Source organism: Nomascus leucogenys, chromosome 12 (assembly GCF_006542625.1).
Source record: "Nomascus leucogenys isolate Asia chromosome 12, Asia_NLE_v1, whole genome shotgun sequence".
Classification (NCBI taxonomy): Eukaryota; Metazoa; Chordata; class Mammalia; order Primates; family Hylobatidae; genus Nomascus; species Nomascus leucogenys.
The window spans coordinates 22205244-22226384 of record NC_044392.1 but is presented as its reverse complement, the minus strand read 5'-3'; the positions used below and the strand labels follow the sequence as shown (position 1 = coordinate 22226384).

Below are 21141 nucleotides of genomic sequence, written 5' to 3'. Positions count from 1 at the left end.
AGTGAAAAAACTGGTTGAGAGAGAGAGAAAAGGAAGAAGCTTGGCTGGCAAAGGTGGCCTTGTTATGTAGATGAAGTCTCCCTCAGAGAGAATAGATAAAAATGTTTCTTTTCAGACTTTGAAAGGCATCAGACTCTCAATCTCTCCTGGGTCCTGGAAAGGCATAGAAAGCGGAAGGGGCGGTGACTGCTTTAATGGAGATTCTCTACAGATGCAAATTTTTCCCACAAAAGACAGCTTTGCAAGGCCACTTTTGTTTCCTGGCCAGGCAGCGGCTATTTCAAAATATGTCAAATAAATATATTTGGGGGGTAATATATTTTAATTTCCTTCAGCACATTCTCCCAAAGTGGTGCCTTGGGAGACATCAGAGAACTTTCAACAAGTTTTAAAAATAATGCATCACTATGTTGGTCACTAAGACTGTGAGGCAAATACGAAAGACGGAGCAGTGGGAATGGAATACAATGTCATGAGATTTATTTATTTATTTATTTAGAGACAGAGTCTCGTACTGTCGACCCGGCTGGAGTGCAATGGTGCAATATCGGCTCACTGCAACCTCTGCCTCCCAAGTTCAAGCGATTCTCCTGCCTCAGCCTCCCAAGTAGCTGGGATTACAGGTGCCCACCACCATGCCCGGCTAATTTTTTGTATTTTTAGTAAATGTGGGGTTTCATTATGTTGGTCAGACTGGTCTTGAACTCCTGACATCATGATCCGCCCGCTTCGGCCCCCCCAAAGTGCTGGGATTACAGGCATGAGCCACCACGCTCGGCTAAAATTTTTTAAAAAGGGAGACAAAGACAATGGGTAGCAGCTTTTTATCTGCTAACCCCCACCAGTCCCAGCTACAAGCCCTCCTGCCTCAGACTTGCTTCTCTAAAGTTAGAACTCTGGTATGCCGTCCAGGCTAGGCCCTGGAACCAGGCAGGAAGCAGTCAGGAAACTAGGAGCCTGCAGCCTGGGACAAAACTGAAGAGTATCACATGTCTTTGATAGTGTGAGGTCCACTGCTCCCAGATACTGCCATTCTGTGTGATACTGGCAGTGCCATGTGGATACCCCAGGTAAAGAGAACATGGACCAGTAAGTCCATCTCTAAGCTTTTGAAAAGTTGCTGCTGCTACTATAGATCACTAAAGACCAAACTGTCTAGGTTCTGATTAACCAAAAAGTCTGGAGAGAGGACTGAAATGCCATCTGGATGTACAATTACTTGCAAGTTCCTGGAAGCCAAGAAGAATCACATTCTTCCTGTAGAATGGTGGCTGGAGTACTGCACAAGTAGAACGGGATCATGTAACTTCCCAGTGGGTCCTTCCTGCCCATTGCACAGACACAATCAATTAGCTGGGACCACAGCATTGCAGTAAAGAAAGAGTTTAATTGACACGAAGCTGGCCACACCGTGTAAGAGATGGAGTTACTACTCAAATTGATCTTCTTGAAGCTCAAAGGTTAGGTTTTTTCCAAGATAGTTTGGTAGGCAGGGGGCCAGGGTATGGGTGTTGCTTATTGGTTGGGGATGCAATCATGGGGTATGGAAAATGGTCCTCATGCACTGAGTCCATATTCTAAGATTTTATGCTGGAGCTTTGGTGTAACAGTCCTGTGGGGGCCACAGGACTACTTGAGTTATGAGTCAGAGTGGCACCATCCTGTTGTCAGAAGCTTGAAAAGACATCTCAAAATACCAACCTTAGGTTCTACAATAATGATGTTATTTACAGGCATAATTAGGGAATTTGCAAATCTTTTGACCTCTGGAATAATGGCTGAATTCAGGTCCCTCTTATACTCCTAACTTGGTGGCCTTTCATTAGTTTTACAAGGGTAGTTTAGTAGTTTAGTTTTGGGGAAGAGCTATTATCATTTAAACTTTGCCCATGCCCAGGAATGAGCCAAGTCAGCCAGCCTGTGAGACTCAAGCAAGATGGAGTCAGCCCCGTCAGATTTATCTTACCATCATAATTTTGCAAAAGTGGCTTCAATCACCAGGTGCTCAAACAGAAAAGGCCTAATTGTGCTATTCTAGTAGGGGATGAGGTTGATTGATATTTGGGGATATTGGTACTCAGAGAATAGTCCAAAGCTGATAGGAGCACCCAGTCCAACTAGGAGTCCAGAATTGAATCCCAAGGAGCTGAGCCTGGAGTGGGATCTTCCTTGAGGCACTCCCAAGCCATAGAGATGCAACCCAAAGCCCATTAGTAGAGTCAAAACCCAGGAGGACCAAGCTAAAAAAGCTAAAGGCAGAATTGATGTCAGACGGAGACTAACTGGAAGCTACAGCACATAGGCACAAGCAAGGAGGGTCCAATGCAATTGATTACAAGAGCCGCATGGTCCATGTTTGTCTCTGTCATATAGTGAGTAAAATGGCATAAAAGCCAGAGGAAGGTTTGGAGTCTGAGAAGAAGGCCTGTGGCAGTAACTGTAATTAGCCTTGAGGCATCTGCATCGGTATATGGGTGATGCATGGGGGATTGCCATCTGGCACACATAGAGGATGCTAGCAGCCCCACAACCAGCATTTCAGACCATGGGAATGTCTAAAATGTCATTTCAGACCACGGTCTGAAGCTCTCCTATTGAAGGACTTGAAATGGACCACAAAACATTAATCTGTACCTGCCAGTATCAAAAGAAAGGGATGTTTTCCTAGCATATTGTAACTAAATTTATATCTATTGACAGAATGAGGAGAGAGTCAGAAGGCTCAAATGCACACAGGTGGTAGTGGACAATCCTGGTTTACCTTGGATTCCACCGATAGTTTTAGTTGTTTCATAGGGCTGTAAACCATGTGTGGAATTCCAGTTCTAGAAGCCTCTGCTCTGAAACCCTTTCTTTTAAAAGAACAAATAAGTTAGTAGTGTGTGCCATGCAGGCACAGCCACATCACATACCTGAGGTTCAGGGTGAAAAATGATAGTGTGTACTTTCCAAACAAGTTACCCAAAAGAAGCAACAAAACAGAAAGAGAAAAATATGTGACAGAGAAAATAAGAGTCTAATATCTAGCATAAAAGTGAAGAAATTGGCCAAGTGTGGTGGCCAGTGCCTATAATCTCAGCACTTGGGAGGCTGAGACAGGAGGATCACTTGAGGCCAAGAGTTCAAGACCAGCCTGGGCAACATAGCAAGACCCAATCTCTACCTAAAACAATTAAAAATTGTCTGGGCATGGTGGTGTGCACCTGTAGTCCCAGCCACTTGGGAGGCTGAGGTGGGAGGATTGCTTTAGCCTGGGAGGTCAAGGCTGCAGTGAGCTATGATTGTGCCACTGCACTGTAGCCTGGGTGACAGAGCAAGATCCAGTCTCTATAAAAGAAAAAGAATAAATAAATAAATAAATAAATAGTGAAGAGACTAACACAGGTTCTTTTCTCTTTTAGAAAAAGGTATAGTGGCATGATGGAATGTGTGATTGAGGATGAGAGGCTTAGATGCAGGCTTGCTTTAGCCCACTGGATCATGCTGTGATTGTGGCAGGCTGTCCACCCTCTTCTATCTCTCCTTCTGTCTATAATGTAGCCTTTACCTTGTACTGGGCACTGCTTGGGAGACATGGATAAATGAGACTTTAAAAGTACACTGTTCTGGGAAAATGTTAATATTCAATTAAAAATATGCTTATAGTTTTTGTCCTCTAAATTTCCTCTCTCATCTTCCTCTTATATAGAGTCAAAATAAATTAAAGAGGTTATCTTTTTTCTATATTTTCTTTGCCTGGCAAGATCTACATCTTTAACTGATATTTATGAAGTCCCCTATGGAATTTAAAGATTTCATTGGATTTTGCAATGTTACATTCTTAGTGAAGTAAATTATTAGTAAGACAGATATACAAGTTAGCTTCCTTGATCTTTAACTTGACTTGTAAAGAAACATGTTGACCCTTTTCCTTATTTTTTAAATCTTTTTTTATTTCTCTGTTTCTTTTTGTTGTTACTGTTTCCCCTGCTTCTTCTTTACAATTCAAATCAAATTCTTATTCACCTGTAGCATGAATAATTTAGAAGCTTCTATGCTATTTGGCCACAGACAATCCCTATTTTTTTTTTTTTTTTGGTATTAAGAGTATGCTTAACCATCTATTAGAAGATATGGGTAGTAGACAGAATATTCTAGAAGGTTTGATCCAGAACATCCTGAAAAAGTAGAATACTAATTGTTGAGACTGTCAGTTCATTCATATCTCATATTTCCTCTGTCAGAGAGAATCAGCTAAGCAAGGTACACTGGCCCAAAAATATCTTGAAGCAATGGCTGTAATTGAACATATGCAGGAGAAGTTACTGTAAGTATGAGTCAACACAATGGTAAGAGGATGAAAATGGCTGGCCAGAAGGTTTGACTGAGAAATTCACACTTTTTGGCTTCCCTTTGGCTCTCCTGCTTTTTTTTTTTTTTTTTTTTGGAGACGGAGTCTCGCTCTGGCTGGAGTGCAGTGGCGCAATCTCGGCTCACTGCAAGCTCCGCCTCCCGGGTTCACGCCATTCTCCTGCCTCAGCCTCTCCGAGTAGCTGGGACTACAGGCGCCCGCCACCACGCCCGGCTAATTTTTTTAGTAGAGACGGGGTTTCACCGTGGTCTCGATCTCCTGACCTCGTGATCCGCCCGCCTCGGTCTCCCAAAGTGCTGGGATTACAAGCGTGAGCCACCGCGCCCGGCCTTGCTCTCCTGCTTTCTTTATCCTCATTAGGGGGATGTGTATCTCCACATGTTCTGCTAGAGGCAGTAAACTACACTGCCCTGGTGGGAATATCCATTCTTAACTACAGTGGAAAGATAGAGGAAGTCAAACTCTTTGTCTGTGTTGGAGGGGGGTGTTAGAGTGATCCAATTCAATGTTTGTTTCTAAGAGATGACTTAGGGAAATAGACGGAACTAGGAGAAACTACTGTGCTTGGGAAATAATGTTACATAACTCAAAGAGTAGAAAGGGCAATATAGTTAAGATGGCTGGGGATGCCAGGAGAAGAGCGTAGCCATGTAGACATATAACGTGCTGTAGTAGCTAAGAAGCACATCTCAAGCTGGTTTCTTTGATTGTAAAAATTTGGTTTTAGAGGTGCGAGAAGTGACTCTGTTGAATTTAGTTTGTTGGATCACATCAATTAAGGGAAGCCAAAATTAACCCTTGAAAGGGAGTTCCCTGGCCATTGATGGAGAATTCCAGGTACCCCAAATCAGATTTTACTAAGAAATGATAAATATATTCTTAAATAGCAGCATGATTTCTACTCTGACATTAGCATTCATTCAGAGTCACTCCTGGGCCCCCAGTTCTCAGTTAATCATTGATGCTGTTGCTTCCCTTATTTCTACCCTTCAGACACATTCATCTAATCTTACTGCCTTTTTAGAAAATGAGTTTCTAAATCAAAAATACTTTTTCAACCCTTTCTATTTTGTTGTGTTTCTCTCCCATGTCAGGGAGGTTGAAAATAGAGCCAGACAGGCAGAGGAAAAGTTTGAAGATGCATATGAGAAACTTCATCATACCCTTATAAAAAATAAAGATCTAGAGGAATTAGCCATGACATCAAGAAAGGAGTCTAAAGAAGAGAAAGAAAATGAAGATGAAAGAGAAGTAAAAGAAGAAGAAGAAGAACAAGAAGAAGAAGTCAGGTCAGCAGAAAATTCCTCAAAATCTCCAAAGAAAGGTAAGGATTGCTTCATATTTTGCTTTATTTAGGTTGTATTTATGAAAGAAAATTTGACTGGGCCACAAATATTGTAGAAGAACATTAACATATTTGGTGCTAATCTACTAGTTTATACTTCTCATAGGAATGTGCATATTTTAATCACGTAACCATCATATTCAGATAACTCACAAAAAGGAAAACCAAATGAATAACAATTGTGAATGAATAAAGTAACTCAGATATAATTTTTATTTACAAAACTGGCAAAGGTTTTTTTTTCTTTTTTTTCAATTATACTTTAAGTTCTGGGGAACATGTGTACAACGTGCAGGTTTGGTACATAAGTATACATGTGCCATGTTGGTGTGCTGCACCCATTAGCTCATCATTTACATTAGGTATTTCTCCTGATGCTATCCCTTTCCCAGCCCCCCACCTCCTGACAGGCCCCGGTGTGTGATGTTCCCCTCCCTGTGTGCATGTGTTCTCATTGTTCAACTCCCGCTTATGAGTGAGAACATGTGGTGTTTGGTTTTCCGTCCTTGTGATAGTTTGCTGATAATGATGGTTTCCAGCTTCATCCATGTCCTTACAAAGGACATGAACTCATCCTTTTTTATGGCTGCATAGTATTCCATGGTGTATATGTGCCACATTTTCTTTATCCAGTCTATCATTGATGGACATTTGAGTTGGTTCCAAGTTTTTGCTATTGTGAATAGTGCCGCAATAAACATACGTGTACATGTGTCTTTATAGTAGCATGATTTATAATCCTTTGGGTATATACCCAGTAATGGGATTGCTGGGTCAAATGGTAATTCTAGTTCTAGATCCTTGAGGAATCGCCACACTGACTTCCACAATGGCTGAACTAGTTTACAGTCCCACCAACAGTATAAAAGCATTCCTATTTCTCCACATCCTCTCTAGCATCTGTTGTTTCCTGACTTTTTAATGATTGCCATTCTAACTGGCATGAGATGGCATCTCATTGTGGTTTTGATTTGCATTTCTCTGATGACCAGTGATAATGAGCATTTTTCATATGTCTGTTGGCTGCATAAATGTCTTCTTTTGAGAAGTGTCTGTTCATATCCTTTGCCCACTTTTTGATGGGGTTGTTTGTTTTTTTCTTGTAAATTTGTTTGAGTTCTTTGTAGATTCTGGATATTAGCCCTTTGTCAGATGGATAGATTGCAAAAATTTTCTCCCAGTCCGCAGGTTGTCTGTTCACTCTGCTGATAGTTTCTTTTGCTGTGCAGAAGCTCTTTAGTTTAATTAGATCCCATTTGTCTATTTTGGCTTTTATTGCTACTGCTTTTGGTGTTTTAGACATGAAGTCTTTGCCCATGCCTATGTCCTGAGTGGTATTGCCTAGGTTTTCTTCTAGGGTTTTCATGGTTTTAGATCTTACATTTAAGTCTTTAATCCATCTTGAGTTAATTTTTGTGTAAGGTGTAAGGAAGAGATCCAGTTTCAGCTTTCTGCATATGGCTGGCTAGTTTTCCCAACACCATTTATTAAATAGGGAATCCTTTCTCCATTGCTTGTTTTTGTCAGGTTTGTCAAAGATCAGATGGTTGTAGATGTGTGGTGTTATTTCGGAGGCCTCTGTTCTGTTCCATTGATCTATATATCTGTTTTGGTACCAGTACCATGCTATTTTGGTTACTGTGGCCTTGTAGTATAGTTTGAAGTCAGGTAGCATGATGCCTCCAGCTTTGTTCCTTTTGCTTAGTCTTGTCTTGGCTCTGTGGGCTCTTTTTTGGTTCCATATGAAATTTAAAATAGGTTTTTCCAATTCTGTGAAGAAAGTCAGGGGATAGCACTGAATCTACAAATTACCTTGGGCAGTATGGCCATTTTCACGATATTGATTCTTCCCATCCATGAGCATGGAATGTTCTTCCATTTGTTTGTGTCCTCTTTTATTTCGTTGGGCAGTGGTTTGTAGTTCTCCTTGAAGAGGTCCTTCACATCCCTTGTAAGTTGTATTCCTAGGTATTTTATTCTCTTTGTAGCAATTGTAAATGGGAGTTCATTCAGATTTGGCTGTCTGTTTGTCTGTTATTGGTGTATAGCATGGAATGCTTGTGATTTTTGCACATTGATTTTGATCCTGAGACTTTGCTGAAGTTGCTTATCAGCTTAAGGAGATTTGGGGCTGAGTCAATGGGGTTTTCTAAATATACAATCATGTCATCTGCAAACAGAGACAATTTGACTTCCTCTTTTCCAATGAATACCCTTTATTTCTTTCTCTTGCCTGATTGCCCTGGCCAGAATTTCCAACACTGTGTTGAATAGGAGTGGTGAGAAAGGGCATCCTTGTCTTGTGCTGGGAATGCTTCCAGTTTTTGCCCATCCAGTATGATATTGGCTGAGGGTTTGTCATAAATAGCTCTTATTATCTTGAGATACGTTCCATCAACACCTAGTTTATTGAGAGTTTTTAGCATGAAGGGCTGTTTTTGAAGGCCTTTTCTGCATCTATTGAGATAATCATGTGGTTTTTGTCATTGGTTCTGTTTATGTGATGGATTACATTTATTGATTTGCATATGTTGAACCAGCCTTGCATCCCAGGGGTGAAGCCAACTTGATCATGGTGGATAAGCTTTCTGATGTGCTGCTGGATTTGGTTTGCCAGTATTTTATTGAGGATTTTCTCATCAATGTTCATCAGGGATATTGGTCAAAAATTCTCTTTTTTTGTTGTGTCTCTGCCAGATTTTGGTATCAGGATGATGCTGGCCTCATAAAATAAGTTAGGGAGGATTCCCCTTTTTTTTTTTTTATTAATTGGAATAGTTTTAGAAGGAATGGTACCTGCTCTTCTTTGTACCTCTGGTAGAATTTGGCTGTGAATCCGTCTGGTCCTGGACTTTTTTTGGTTGGTAGGCTATTAATTATTGGCTCAATTTCACCACCTGTTATTGGTCTATTCAGAGATTTGACTTCTTCCTGGTTTAGTCTTGGGAGGGTGTATTTGTCCAGGAATTTATCCATTTCTTCTAGATTTTCTAGTTTATTTGCATAGAGGTGTTTATAGTATTCTCTGATGGTAGTTTGTATTTCTGTGGGATCGGCAGTGATATCCCCTTTATCATTTTTTATTGCATCTATTTGAATCTTCTCTCTTTTCTTCTTTATTAGTCTTGGCTAGCGGTCTATCTATTTTGTTAATGTTTTCATGAAACCAGCTCCTGGATTCATTGATTTTTTGAAGGGCTTTTTGTGTCTCTATCTCCTTTAGTTCTGCTCTGATCTTAGTTATTTCTGTCTGCTGCTAGCTTTTGAATTTGTTTGCCCTTGCTTCTCTAGTTCTTTTAATTGTGATGTTAGGGTATCAATGTTAGATCTTTCCTGCTTTCTCTTGTGAGCATTTAGTGATACAAATTTCCCTCTACACACTGCTTTAAATGTGTCACAGAGATTCTGGCATGTTGTGTCTTCATTCTCATTGGCTTCAAAGAACATCTTTATTTCTGCCCTCATTTTGTTGTTTACCCAGTAGTCATTCAGGAGCAGGTTGTTCAGTTTCCATGTTGTGCGGTTTTGAGTGACTTTCTTAATCCTGAGTTCTAGTTTGATTGCACTGTGGTCTGAGAGACAGTTTGTTGTGATTTCTGCTCTTTTATATTTGCTGAGAAGTGTTTTACTTCCAATTATATGGTCAATTTTAGAATAAGTGTGATGTGGTGCTGAGAAGAATGCATATTCTGTTGATTTGGGGCGGAGAATTCTGTAGATGTCTCTTAGGTCTACTCGGTCCAGAGCTGAGTTCAAGTCCTGGATATCCTTGTTAATTTACTGTCTCATTGATCTGTCTAATATTAACAGTGGGGTGTTAAGGTCTCCCACTATTATTGTGTGGGAGTCTAAGTCTCTCTGTAGGTCTCTAAGAACTTGCTTTCTGAATATGGCTGCTCCTGTATTGGGTGCATATATATTTAGGAGAGTTAGCTCTTGTTGTTGCATTGATCCCTTTACCATTATGTAATGGTCTTCTTTGTCTCTTTTGATCTTTGTTGGTTTAAAGTCTGTTTTATCAGATACTGGGATTTCAACCCTGCTTTTTTTGTTTTCTATTTGCTTGGTAGATCTTCCTTCACCCCTTTATTTTGAGCCTATGTGTGTCTTTGCACAGGAGATGGGTCTCCTGAATACAGCACACTGATGGGTCTTGACTGTTTATCCAATTTGCCAGTTTGTATCTTTTAATTGGGGCATTTAGCCCTTTTACATTTAAGGTGAATATTGTTATATGTGAATTTGCTCCTGTCATTATGATGCTAACTGGTTATTTTGCCCATTAGTTATGCAGTTTCTTCATAGTGTCGATGGTCTTTCCAATTTGGCATGTTTTTGCAGACTGGTACTGGTTGTTTCTTTCCATGTTTAGTGCTTCCTTCAGGAGCTCTTGTAAGGTGGACCTGGTGAAAACAAAATCTCTCAGCATTTGCTTGTCTGTAAAGGATTTTATTTCTCCTTCACTTGTGAAGCTTAGTTTGGCTGGATATGAAATTCTGGGTTGAAAATTCTTTTCTTTAAGAATGTTGAATATTGGCCCCAACTCTCTTCTGGCTTGTAGGGTTTCTGCTGAGAGATCCACTGTTAGTCTGATGGGCTTCCCTTTGTGGGTAACTCAACCTTTCTCTCTGGCTGCCCTTAATATTTTTTCCTTCGTTTCAATCTTGGTGAATCTGAAAATATGTGTCTTGGGGTTGCTCTTCTCAAGGAATATCTTTGTTGTGTTCTCTGTATTTCCTGAATTTGAGTGTTGGCCTGCCTTGCTAGGGTGGGGAAGTTCTCCTGAATAATATCCTGAAGAGTGTTTTCTAACTTGATTCCATTCTCCCTGTCACTTTTGGGTACACCAATCAAATGTAGATTCGGTCTTTTCACATAGTCCCGTATTTCTTGGAGGCTTTGTTCATTTCTTTTCACTCTTTTTTCTCTAATCTTTTCTTCTCGCTTTATTTCATTAATTTGATCTTCAATCACTGATATCCTTTCTTCTGCTTGATCTAATTGGCTATTGAAGCTTGTGTATGCTTCACGAAGTTCTCATGCTGTGTTTTTCAGCTCCATCAGTTCATTTATATTCTTCTCTACCCTGGTTGTTCTAGTTAGCCATTCATCTAACCTTTTTTCAAGGTTTTTAGCTTCCTTGCGATGGGTTAGAACATGCTCATTTAGCTTGGAGATGTTTGTTATTACCCACCTTCTGAAGCCTACTTCTGTCAACTCGTCAAACTCATTCTCCATCCAGTTTTGTTCCCTTGCTGGTGAGGAGTTGTGATCCTTTGGAGGATAAGAGGTGTTCTGGTTTTTGGAATTTTCAGCCTTTCTGCGCTGGTTTCTCCTCATCTTTGTGGTTTTATCTACATTTTGTCTTCAATGTTGATGACCTATGGATGGGATTTTGGTGTGGATGTCCTTTTTTTTGACGTTGATGCGATTCCTTTCTGTTTGTTAGTTTTCCTTCTAACAGGTCCCTCAGCTGCAAGTCTGTTGGAGTTTGCTGGGGGTCCACTCCAGACCCTGTTTGCCTGGGTATCATCAGCAGACATTGCAGAGCAGCAAATATTGCTGCCCGATCCTTCCTCTGGAAGCTTTGTCCCAGAGGGGCACCTGCCAGATGCCAGCCAGTGCTCTCCTGTATGAGGTGTCTGTCGGTCCCAAATGGGAGGTATCTCCCAATCAGGCTACACGGGGGTCAGGGACCCACTTGAGGAGGCAGTCTGTCTGTTATCAGAGCTCAATCGCCATGCTGGGAGAACCACTGCTCTCTTCAGAGCTGTCAGGCAGGGTCATTTAAGTCTGCTGAAGCTGTGCCCACTGCTGCCTTTCCCTCAGGTGCTCTGTCCCAGGGAGATGAGGCTTTTTTCTATAAGTCCCTGACTTGGGCTGCTGCCTTTTGTTCAGATATGCCCTGCCCACAGAGGTGGAATCTAGAGAGGCAGTTGGCCTCACTGAGCTGCGGTGGGTTCCACCTGGTTTGAGCTTCTCGATGGGTTTGTTTACACTGTGAGCATAAAACCACCTACTCAAGCCTCAGCAATGGTGAACGCCCCTCCCCCCACCAAGCTCCAGCATCCCAGGTCTATCTCAGACTGCTGCCCTAGTGGCAAGAATTTCAAGCCAGTGGATCTTAGCTTGCTGGGCTCCATGGGTGGAGGACCCACTGAGCCAGGCACCGGAGGGAATCTCCTGGTCTGCAGGTTGTGAAAACCATGGGAAAAGCATAGCATTTTGGCAAGAGTGTACCGTTGCACCTGGTACAGTCTCTCATGGCTTCCCTTGGCTAGGAAAGGGAAATACCCCAACCCCTTGCACTTCTTGGATGAGGCGATGCCCTGCCCTGCTTTGGCTCACCCTCCATGGCCTGCACTCACTGTCCAGCCAGTCCCAGTGAGATGAACCAGGTACCTCAGTTGGAAATGCAGAAGTCACCCGTCTTCTGCGTCGATCTTGCTGGGACCTGCAGACCAGAGCTGTTCCTATTTGGCCATCTTGCCGGAAAATCCATTTTTTTTTTTTTTAATAAAAGAACACAATGCTGATTAGAAGTGGCAACATATAATAGTTATACAGGTAATACTTGTGAGTAGACAAACACATACGACCATTTTAGAAAATAATTTGATAGTGTGTATGGATATCCCTTTAAAACATGCATATATTTATAATATATGCATGTTAATATATGCATAATAATATATGCACGATGATATGCATGACAATATATGCATGATGGTATGCATAATAATATATGCATGATAATGTATGCATAATAATTTCACACATGAGAATCTTAATAATCCTAAATACACAAAATTAATATACAAAGATGTTCAGTGTATCATTGCATATAATAGAAAAAATAGAAACAATCTACATGTTCAATCATGAAAGATTAAATAAATCATGCTGTATTAATATACATAAATATTACACAACTATTAAAATGGTGTTTAAAGGAGTTTTTAGTGACATGGGAAATTTTTATGTTAAATATCAAATGCAAGAAACAGGATATGACAACATTTTGATGTTATATTTATTTTATGTTAGATATCAAATGCAAGAAACAGGATATGACATCATTTTTTAAAGGCAGAAAAAAGACCAGAAAGAAATATGCCCAAATATTGACAGACATTGCCTCTGGGTAATAGAGGTTTGTAGGAAGTTTTATGTTTATTTTTTGGTACGTGTTTGACTTCATATGATTTTTAAAGCTACTTTATGTTATAGGGAGAGGAATTTAATTGTTCATTTTCTTATTTCTAATTAGTGCTGCAATATGCCCACAAGTAGTTCTCAATATATCTAATATTAGAGGCTATTTTTTGATTTTTGCTTTCATCTCCAACCTGTGGTCTGTTCCCAGGACAGTTCCTGGTGCAAAGGATAGTACTGGAATGACATCTACTTTCCGTTTTTCTCTGTCACCCCTATCTCCACCTACCCCTCAGCAAAAGCAGTGAAGTTAGCCAACTGCTCGCAGCCCCCGGCCCTAGGTACAGGGACATTAACCCTATAGAGTGTAAATTCATTTTTTCTACTCCTTTCAACTCTGAACTGGTGAAAATGTCATTTATTACAAGTCTGACAATCAGTCCTTTAGTTTTAGGTTTGAATGTATGTGAGAAAGTTTTCATGAATTTTTAAAATTTCATCTTATATTCTGAATGTACTTTTATCCTGATAATTTGAAAACTAGACCTTTTCTAGATTTAGGAAGATAAATAAGCAAACAGTCCAAAAGACCTACTTGTTAAACTAGAGAGGTTACCTCAATATGGAATGTGGGACTTTAGTTTTGTCCATTCCCACGAAGGTCTTGAGGATTCAGTTAAATCCAGAACTGAGAAGTTTTAATTATTTAAGGTAGAGAATAGCTACATAAAGTTAGTCCCCAGCCTGCAAACAGTAATTTACACAGACGCCCAGCCACCCTTCTCCCTCCTTCCAGAAACCACCAGCAAAATCATTGCCAGGGGGCTCTGAAGTGGAGGATGAGACGCCTTGCAAAGCTGAGGAGAGCTGCCTCCTACTCACGGCAGTCCCTGTGCCCTGCAAGGGACCTAAACAGAGTCTCCAGAAAATCCATAGGTTAAATCCATCCTTAGAGTTAGCAGGTAGCCCCTTGAAAAAAATGCAGATACCTCTGGAGCAATCTGGCACTGCTATATTTATATATGTTAGTGCAATAAAATCACTTTTTTCCTGAGGGTTGTGCAGTGAAGGAATAGAAAATTATATTGTGGTAATGGCAGGAGCCTTGTGAATGCTCAGTAAAGAGAAGACCTGGACAGAGTAGGGGATATATTTATTTTTATTTTTATGGTCAATATCTTTAATAATTAGCAAATCACTGTGCTCTGAGCTGTGACTGAAAAAGCAATCAAGAGGGAAGTTTGCAAAGATGAATATGGCTTAGTCCTTGATCTCAGTGGGGTCTGCAGTTGGGTGTGGGGAAGTTACACTAACAGTAATACAAAGCGCAAATAGTAATACAAAGGCAACCACATGTAGGATGGAGATGGCAGCAGCCAGTCTGAAGGATTCAAATTGGGAAGCAGTGTCACGGGGCTGTTTTTCACATGCATGTTGGGGGGAGCAGGCTTGATGGCCAGAGGCCTTCTGCACCATCCCAGGGATGGAGTTTGTGTAAGGTCTGTGCACAGGAGCCTGGAAAGAAAGGGTTGGGGAGACAACAGAAGGGCTCAGGAATGGTTAAGGGAAGATTCTGAAGACTGCTTCCATTTGAATTTTTTTCACCAAGCTTCGGATGTGTATAAGAGGGAAGGAGGAGATGTTCTTCTTCTTTCTCTTCTTCACTCCTTGACCACATTCTGTCCTGCCCCAGGACCCAGAACTCAAACAGTTAACTGACCACACTTGAACTTGGGAAATGCATTCTGAATGCCAATAACCAATTTAGAGTCAAATTTGTGGCACATAGCTTATTTGTAGCTTGAGGGTTACCCAGGCAGAAAAAATGTAAAACTGCTTTGTAAAATTAAAAACCGTTAGTAAATATAAGATATTATTACTACAATATTCTAGCTGTTTTTGTCTTTTTAGAGGTACCATGCAAGGACGGTGCTCTCAACATTAAATCCGGAATCCAGATTAAATCCAATGACAAAACAAAACCCAAGTAGTGTCCACAGAGCTCTGGGGTTCACAATGGCTCTATCCACTGAACACACCCCAGATATCACTGTGTTATAGAGCTGATGTGGCTCAGTTGGAGGGACTCCCTTTGTAACAGCCACTAGAAAAGCCATAACCTACAACCCAAGAGCATTTTCTCTTTCAGTCACAGCGATGGCTATAGGGAGTCAGGTGCATTAGCTCACTTCCCACATTAAAAATAGCTTGTGCAAAAGTTTGCTAGCCTCTTCAATTGATTTCCTAATAGAGGTCTGTGAAATGTCAGTTTCTCTCAAGAAAATAATGCTTTTTGAAAACTTTGAACTCTGCAGACAAGACTGGCAAATAAAAAACATTAGTGTTTCAATTTAAAAGAGAAGATCTAGGCCGGGCATGGTGGTTCACGCCTGTAATCCCAGCACTTTGGGAGGCCAAGGTGGGAGGATCACTTTAGGTGAAGAGTTTGAGACCAGACTCGCCAATGTGGCAAAACCCCGTCTCTACTAAAACACAAAAATTAGCCAGGCATGGTGGTGCGCACTTGTAGTCCCAGCTTACTCAGGAGGCTGAGGCACGAGAATCGCTTGAACCCAGGAGGTGGAGGTTGCGGTGAGCTGAGATCACGCCACTGCACTCCAACCTGGGCAACAGAGCAAGACTCCATCTCAAAAAAAAAAAAAAAAAAAGAGAAAATCTTGACGATGCTCTTAGGTTTCTGCAGCATTTTCAGATTTCTTATGATTTCTGACATTTTTATGATTTATCTGATCTTTGCAATAACCCTACAAAGTAGGTGAAGGAGATATTCTCAGAAGATAAAACTGAGGCCCAGTGATTATAAGACATGGTCACAGAGCTGATTGGTGTCAGAGCTCCCAGCTCACTGGACTCATGTCTAGACTGTTTCACAATAGTGAGGGGCCACCAGGCCATTGCTCAGATGGTTTCCTTCATAGCGGCCTGTGTTGCTGAAGATTCATCCAGAATCTCTATTTCTTGCTTTTACTGTCTCATTTGTCTGCTCTGTTCATAACCCTGAATCCATCTAGGCACAAGAGATGGACTAACCTGCAAAAATCAGTTGCAAGTGACAACTGGATGTTCTGGGCAGTCACTCAGCGAGGGCTCCCTGCTGCCTCACTGCTCCTGGCTCACTTGCCTTTGCTCTTATCTCTGAATACCTGTGGCAAGATTTCTACACCTGCATTGACTCCACATATTTGGTGTTTCTCTGGGTTTATCTCCTAGAATTTTAGACCTTTACCTGTTCTTCTAGCCTCAGAAATCCCAACTCTAGAGTCCCCATCTTTATTTAAGCCAACTCTGGCCAGGCCTGTCATTGGCCATCATTAAACTGTGTGAGGGATGGGTTTCAACATTCCTTAGTATATACCTAAGACTACTAGATGGAGTCTGGTCAGTTCCGCTCTTTACCTCTGGGAAAAGAAAACATGAAATTCTTCAGAAACTTGGCAGTGCTCCTGGCCCAAATGACAGATGAGCTGAAGCTGTTGGCTTATGATTACAGCTGCTGCCTGACGGAGCGGAGCCAGCCTTATCTTTGCTCCTTCCCAGAGAAATTCCTGAACAGCTCTAGAAAATTTGGGGACTTTTTGTGGGGCTGCAGAATAATTTTTATTGATTTTCCACTTTGCAGGCATGAGTTGTCATTTCCAAACAAATCAGTAGGCCCCATCCCTGAACATGAGCCTTGTCCCTTAGAATGTGCCAAATACCATGTCATCTCCATTGCGTAGAAGGCTTAGTCACTAAATTCCAGAGTTATATCTGCTGCCACTACAATTAGAATGAGGTGATTGGCATCATGGACCCACATTAGCTGAGGTGGTTTTGTTACAAGCCACCCACTCTTGCAAGCCCATGAAAAAAGATAATGTATTGAAAGGATGCTGGGGGGTTCAAGGATTTGAAGGGAAGTTTTGAAGAACTAGGCTGGGAAAAGACAGGAACCAGCTAACTTTAGATCAGGCACAATAGTTCCTTCACCATCTGTTCCAGTGCTACCACCAAACAAACACCAATCATTTATTTCATCCTTACGTTATTCCACCAAAGTCTCAAAGTCCCAAGAGAGAGAAAAGCTACCCTGTGGTCACAAACCTCCCCATGGATGAACCAGGGATGGTGAGAAAACTTCAGAGGTCTCTCTGGCTTCCTTAAAGCGAAGGAAGGACGCCTTGTGGTGCTGTTCCACTAAGATGGGACACACTATGGGGAAAGGAAATCAGGGTGGGGTTAGGAAGGCATAATGAGTGTTAGGTGGTTAAAAAAAAAAAAAAAAAAAGGTATGCTCCAGGGAGGGCACCTGCACTGCTGCTCTCTGCAAGTTAGCCTGGCCAGTTCCACTCTCCCAAGTAACTGCTTTGTGGGAAGGTTTAGATAGTCCTTGAGACCCTGGCACACCTTCTCAGGGTGTCCCTGAAGTGGTCTCCCAAGCAGAGTGGAGGGAGGAACTTCTGCTGATCATCACTGGCAGTCAGGCTGCCGAGTGAGGCTGTTGTGCTTGCATATGGGAGACTAGCCATTCTGTGCTCAGATGTCCAGACTGAGCCATGCTGTCCATTTTTCTAGAAAGCTGCTCTGGCCCTTCAGAGAGAGGAAACTGGTTAGCCTCATCGCACTCCTCTGTGTCCCAGCCCTCGATCTCAGTGGCGACATGTTGCATGTCCTGTAGTGCCGAGTTGGTACTGTTTTGGGAGTGCATACCATAGTGTACTTAAGGATCTTAGAAAGCTTAGTGGACAGTCCCCCCCAACCACCAGGCCTGGCTCTTCACCACATTCCCACACCAACTCAGTGCGCGTGGGCTCCAGGAGATTCTCCCCTGAGAGATCTGGTTCTACTCACACAATTGGTCTCACTGACTTGACTATGGTCAGGTCACTTGTCTGCTACCTTGTAGCATTCAGTGACTGCGCTTTCCTCTTGTCCTTGGCCTTTCCTAGCTGGAGGTCAATGACCCAGATACTACTTGGGAAACATATCTTGCATTTCACTTTTAAAGCCTGCTGGAAATTCTGCTTGCAGGCCCCAAAGCTCTAGATCACTGTCTGGGTATTCCTGGAATCAAATAAGTATCCATCTACCAGCAAGTATTTCCCCACAGGAAGCAGAGGAGTTTCTCTAAAATTAGGAATAAAACTGCTAAAGCCCTGCTGCGTAGGCCCTGCATACCTGCAAAACTGCAGTGCTTGCTAGGGGAGCCCGAGGCTGAGGCATTCCGTAGCTATATTGATATGAAGCTGTGTCTAGGGTTCATCAGGACTTCCATCACTGCCTCAGAAAAATGGAGAGCTCATTCTAGCCAGGTCTGCCACAGCCTCAAGGCAGTCTCTCGTTCAGGATTGCTAAGCAAGCATACTAATCCCTCTGACCTCAAAGATGAACTATGTAGAGTGCAGGTTTTTGAGAAGTGCAACTTGGCTAAAATGGTGCAACAAAGAACATGTAAGGCAGCCTTCCAGAAGTTCCCTAAGCAGTCCCATTATACAGCAATGTGCCATTCTGCCAGGACAATGCTTCTATTCTTAAATGTCCAATGAAAGGGCACCTGCAAGACTGCAGTGGCTTCTGTCAGTTTGGAGGGCATCCTCTGGTATTTGCAAGGTTTGGGTCCCACGAGCACCTGATCTGGCAGAGTTATACTTTAGGCTACCTCTAGGCCAGCTTGAGAAACACTTTTGAAAGTCTGAAAATTAAGAGTTTCCATGATCTGTCTTGCCAAGGCAAACTGATTTTTAGAAGGCAAAATGTCCCCATCCCTACCCCCTACCCAAAAGTCTGACAGATCCTGGAGTTCACAAGGTACTACTGGTAATTCATCTCTCATTTTCCACTCTGGCCATCCAAACAGTCAAACCCAGGCAAGAAAGAAAGAAAGAAAGAAAGGGGGATTGTCTGAGTTTTGGCTGTAACTATTGCCCACCAAGAGGAAAAACTTTTCTGTCCTGTTTTTGCTCTGCTATGATCCTGAACAGCTGTGCACTTTGAAACAAATGCTTGTTATATCATGGTGGGAATCAAAAACAGGAGACCATATGTGCAAGTTCTAAAGCTGGTTCTGTCCTAGAACAACCACCCTGGGAGCAGGCAGTACTGGCCATCGGGGCTGCCTTTGACACATGGAGGCAACATGTGGAGGGGCCAGCTGGCTCTTATTTGGATGCAGCTTGATGGCTGTCATTTATTGCTACTGAGGTAAAACCAGAATAATAGTAATCACCATTATTTATTAAGCATTTACCTTGTGCAAGCATTGTGCTAAGTATATCATATGCATTATCTTATTTAATCACAACTCTGTGGGGTGGATCCTACTTTTATCCCCATTTATACACAGGATTAATAATATGTCCAAGGTTAAACAGTTAGTAAATGGTAGAGCCTGAAACAAATCTAATATGTCTGAGAGCAGACCCCAAGCTCCCAGCTATAGTGCTGTAATGTCTTTCCAAGCCCAGAAAAGCCGTTGGAAGTGTGTTGATGACCTCTCTTTTAAAGGATTTGGCTTCCATATCCTTTACTTAATGCTCAGCTCAGCTACTGTGCAAAAGCCAGAATTATTGGAACCTCATAATTCCAATAGACTGTCTGCCAAAGAACATTGTAGTGGCCAGGAACAGTCCATCAAGGAGATGCATACTTACTCAGAGCCATCCAGACATGGTCCCCAAGGATGTGGAATGCAGGGGTATTGGTAGAATGACCTGCTGAGCCTTCTAGATAGGAGAGTCCAAGCTGCAGAGCCCCCGTTGCACTGTAACACTACTGGTGAGCCATGGTGGCCCTTGAAATTCTAAGGAAGGCCTTCAAAGCCTCCATAGGGCACATTTCTGATGATTTCGAGCCCAACAATCTGCAGTATACTAGCCCTTAAGGTAGCTGCTTGCATAATAAATTCAGGTCTGAATACACCAATGCCACATCACTGTCAACTCCAAATGCCCTGGAACACCATTCTCCTAGAGTGTGCCATAGACTTCTCCCACTCTCAGAGGCATGTCATTTTGGTCATGGCAGACTCCAATGCCAAACTGGAACATCGTATCCCTGTTTATCAGCTTATTGCCACTCTATTAATATTAAATTATCAGGAAAAAAAAACTATTCCTACAACATATCATGGTTTTAGATTGTACTCTCCAGCTTGTCCTCCAGCCATCATTTCACAATTAGTAACCAGTTGGAATGCAGCACCTGGGTCAGCTCACCTAGCCAGTTTCTGAAGAATTTTACCTTTGACTATCCACTGTACTCTTTCACCTAAACACAGCTTTATAGCGACTTATCGCCATTATTTCCTTCTCATCAAGCCCACCAACTGCAACAGTTGGTTAATTTGAAAGACAACACATGCCATCAAGCAGACCTGAAAGCCCTCAGGCATTCCAATGAGAAATTTAAATACTGGCTTGTGCCAGACATCAGAGGAAACCAAACAATAGGAGATACCATAGGCACTCCCCAGATATGCAAGCAAAATCTGCCTTTGACAAAAAAACCAGTGTTATAAGGAAGTATGAAGAGTCATAAAAGCCATTTTTACCCTGGTGTTCACTTCCGCTTGTTCTGCTTTTGGCTTCTGTTATGCCTGACCCAGCATGACTCTACCTTCTTCTTCATTACACATGCCAAAATTTGCTATCCTGAGATCAGGAACCGTCATATATGGTGTGAAAAGTGACCAACAACCCTTGGTGCCATCTTAATTCCAATAACCAATACACTGGAATGGGTATGGGCCAACACAGTAGTAATGAGAAACATTTCCCACTTCAGGAGTGCTCTGATTGCCATTGACCCTTTAAATGGGCTAAACCACCTATGATCATGCCCCGGCTGGTCCATGAAAGCAAGCTCCACATCCTAGATGATGAGACATTCTAGGAAATCACCTAGGAGTTCCCCAACCCATGTCCTGTTGCTGCTTCATCAGTGTTTGCTTTCTTGTTTCCGACACCATACTCCTGGGTCTGGTAGATTTTGTTACCTGCCTTTGACTTATTTGGACATGAGAGCCTTTTGGATTCCACATTTATATTTCGGCACCCCTGCATAGTTTAGAGTTTTGCCTGTTCCTTGGGCTTCAGAATTTACTAACATTATTTTAGTAATGTTAGTAATGTTTTATAATGTTAGTGACTTTTTTAAGTTTATAGAGAATTTGCTGTAAGTATAGATAAGCTTTCTTATTGGCTTATTTTTTTCTGCAGATATGCATTTCTAATTGTATAAGGCAAATTAATGGAAAATAAGACTTAGAGAAATGTATCTATATTAAGAAATA

At 41.8% G+C, this 21141-nt stretch overlaps 1 protein-coding gene across 1 annotated transcript in view; it reads left to right on the top strand.

Moving 5' to 3' along the window:
- The window catches only part of AXDND1 (axonemal dynein light chain domain containing 1), a 192567-nt gene that overhangs the window by 166925 nt on the left and 4501 nt on the right, over positions 1–21141 (top strand). Inside the window, exons 24-25 of the mRNA XM_003258953.2 lie at positions 4224–4306; positions 5446–5675. Of these exons, the coding sequence (XP_003259001.2) occupies positions 4224–4306; positions 5446–5675 (313 nt within the window). The remainder of the gene's footprint in view (positions 1–4223; positions 4307–5445; positions 5676–21141) is intronic.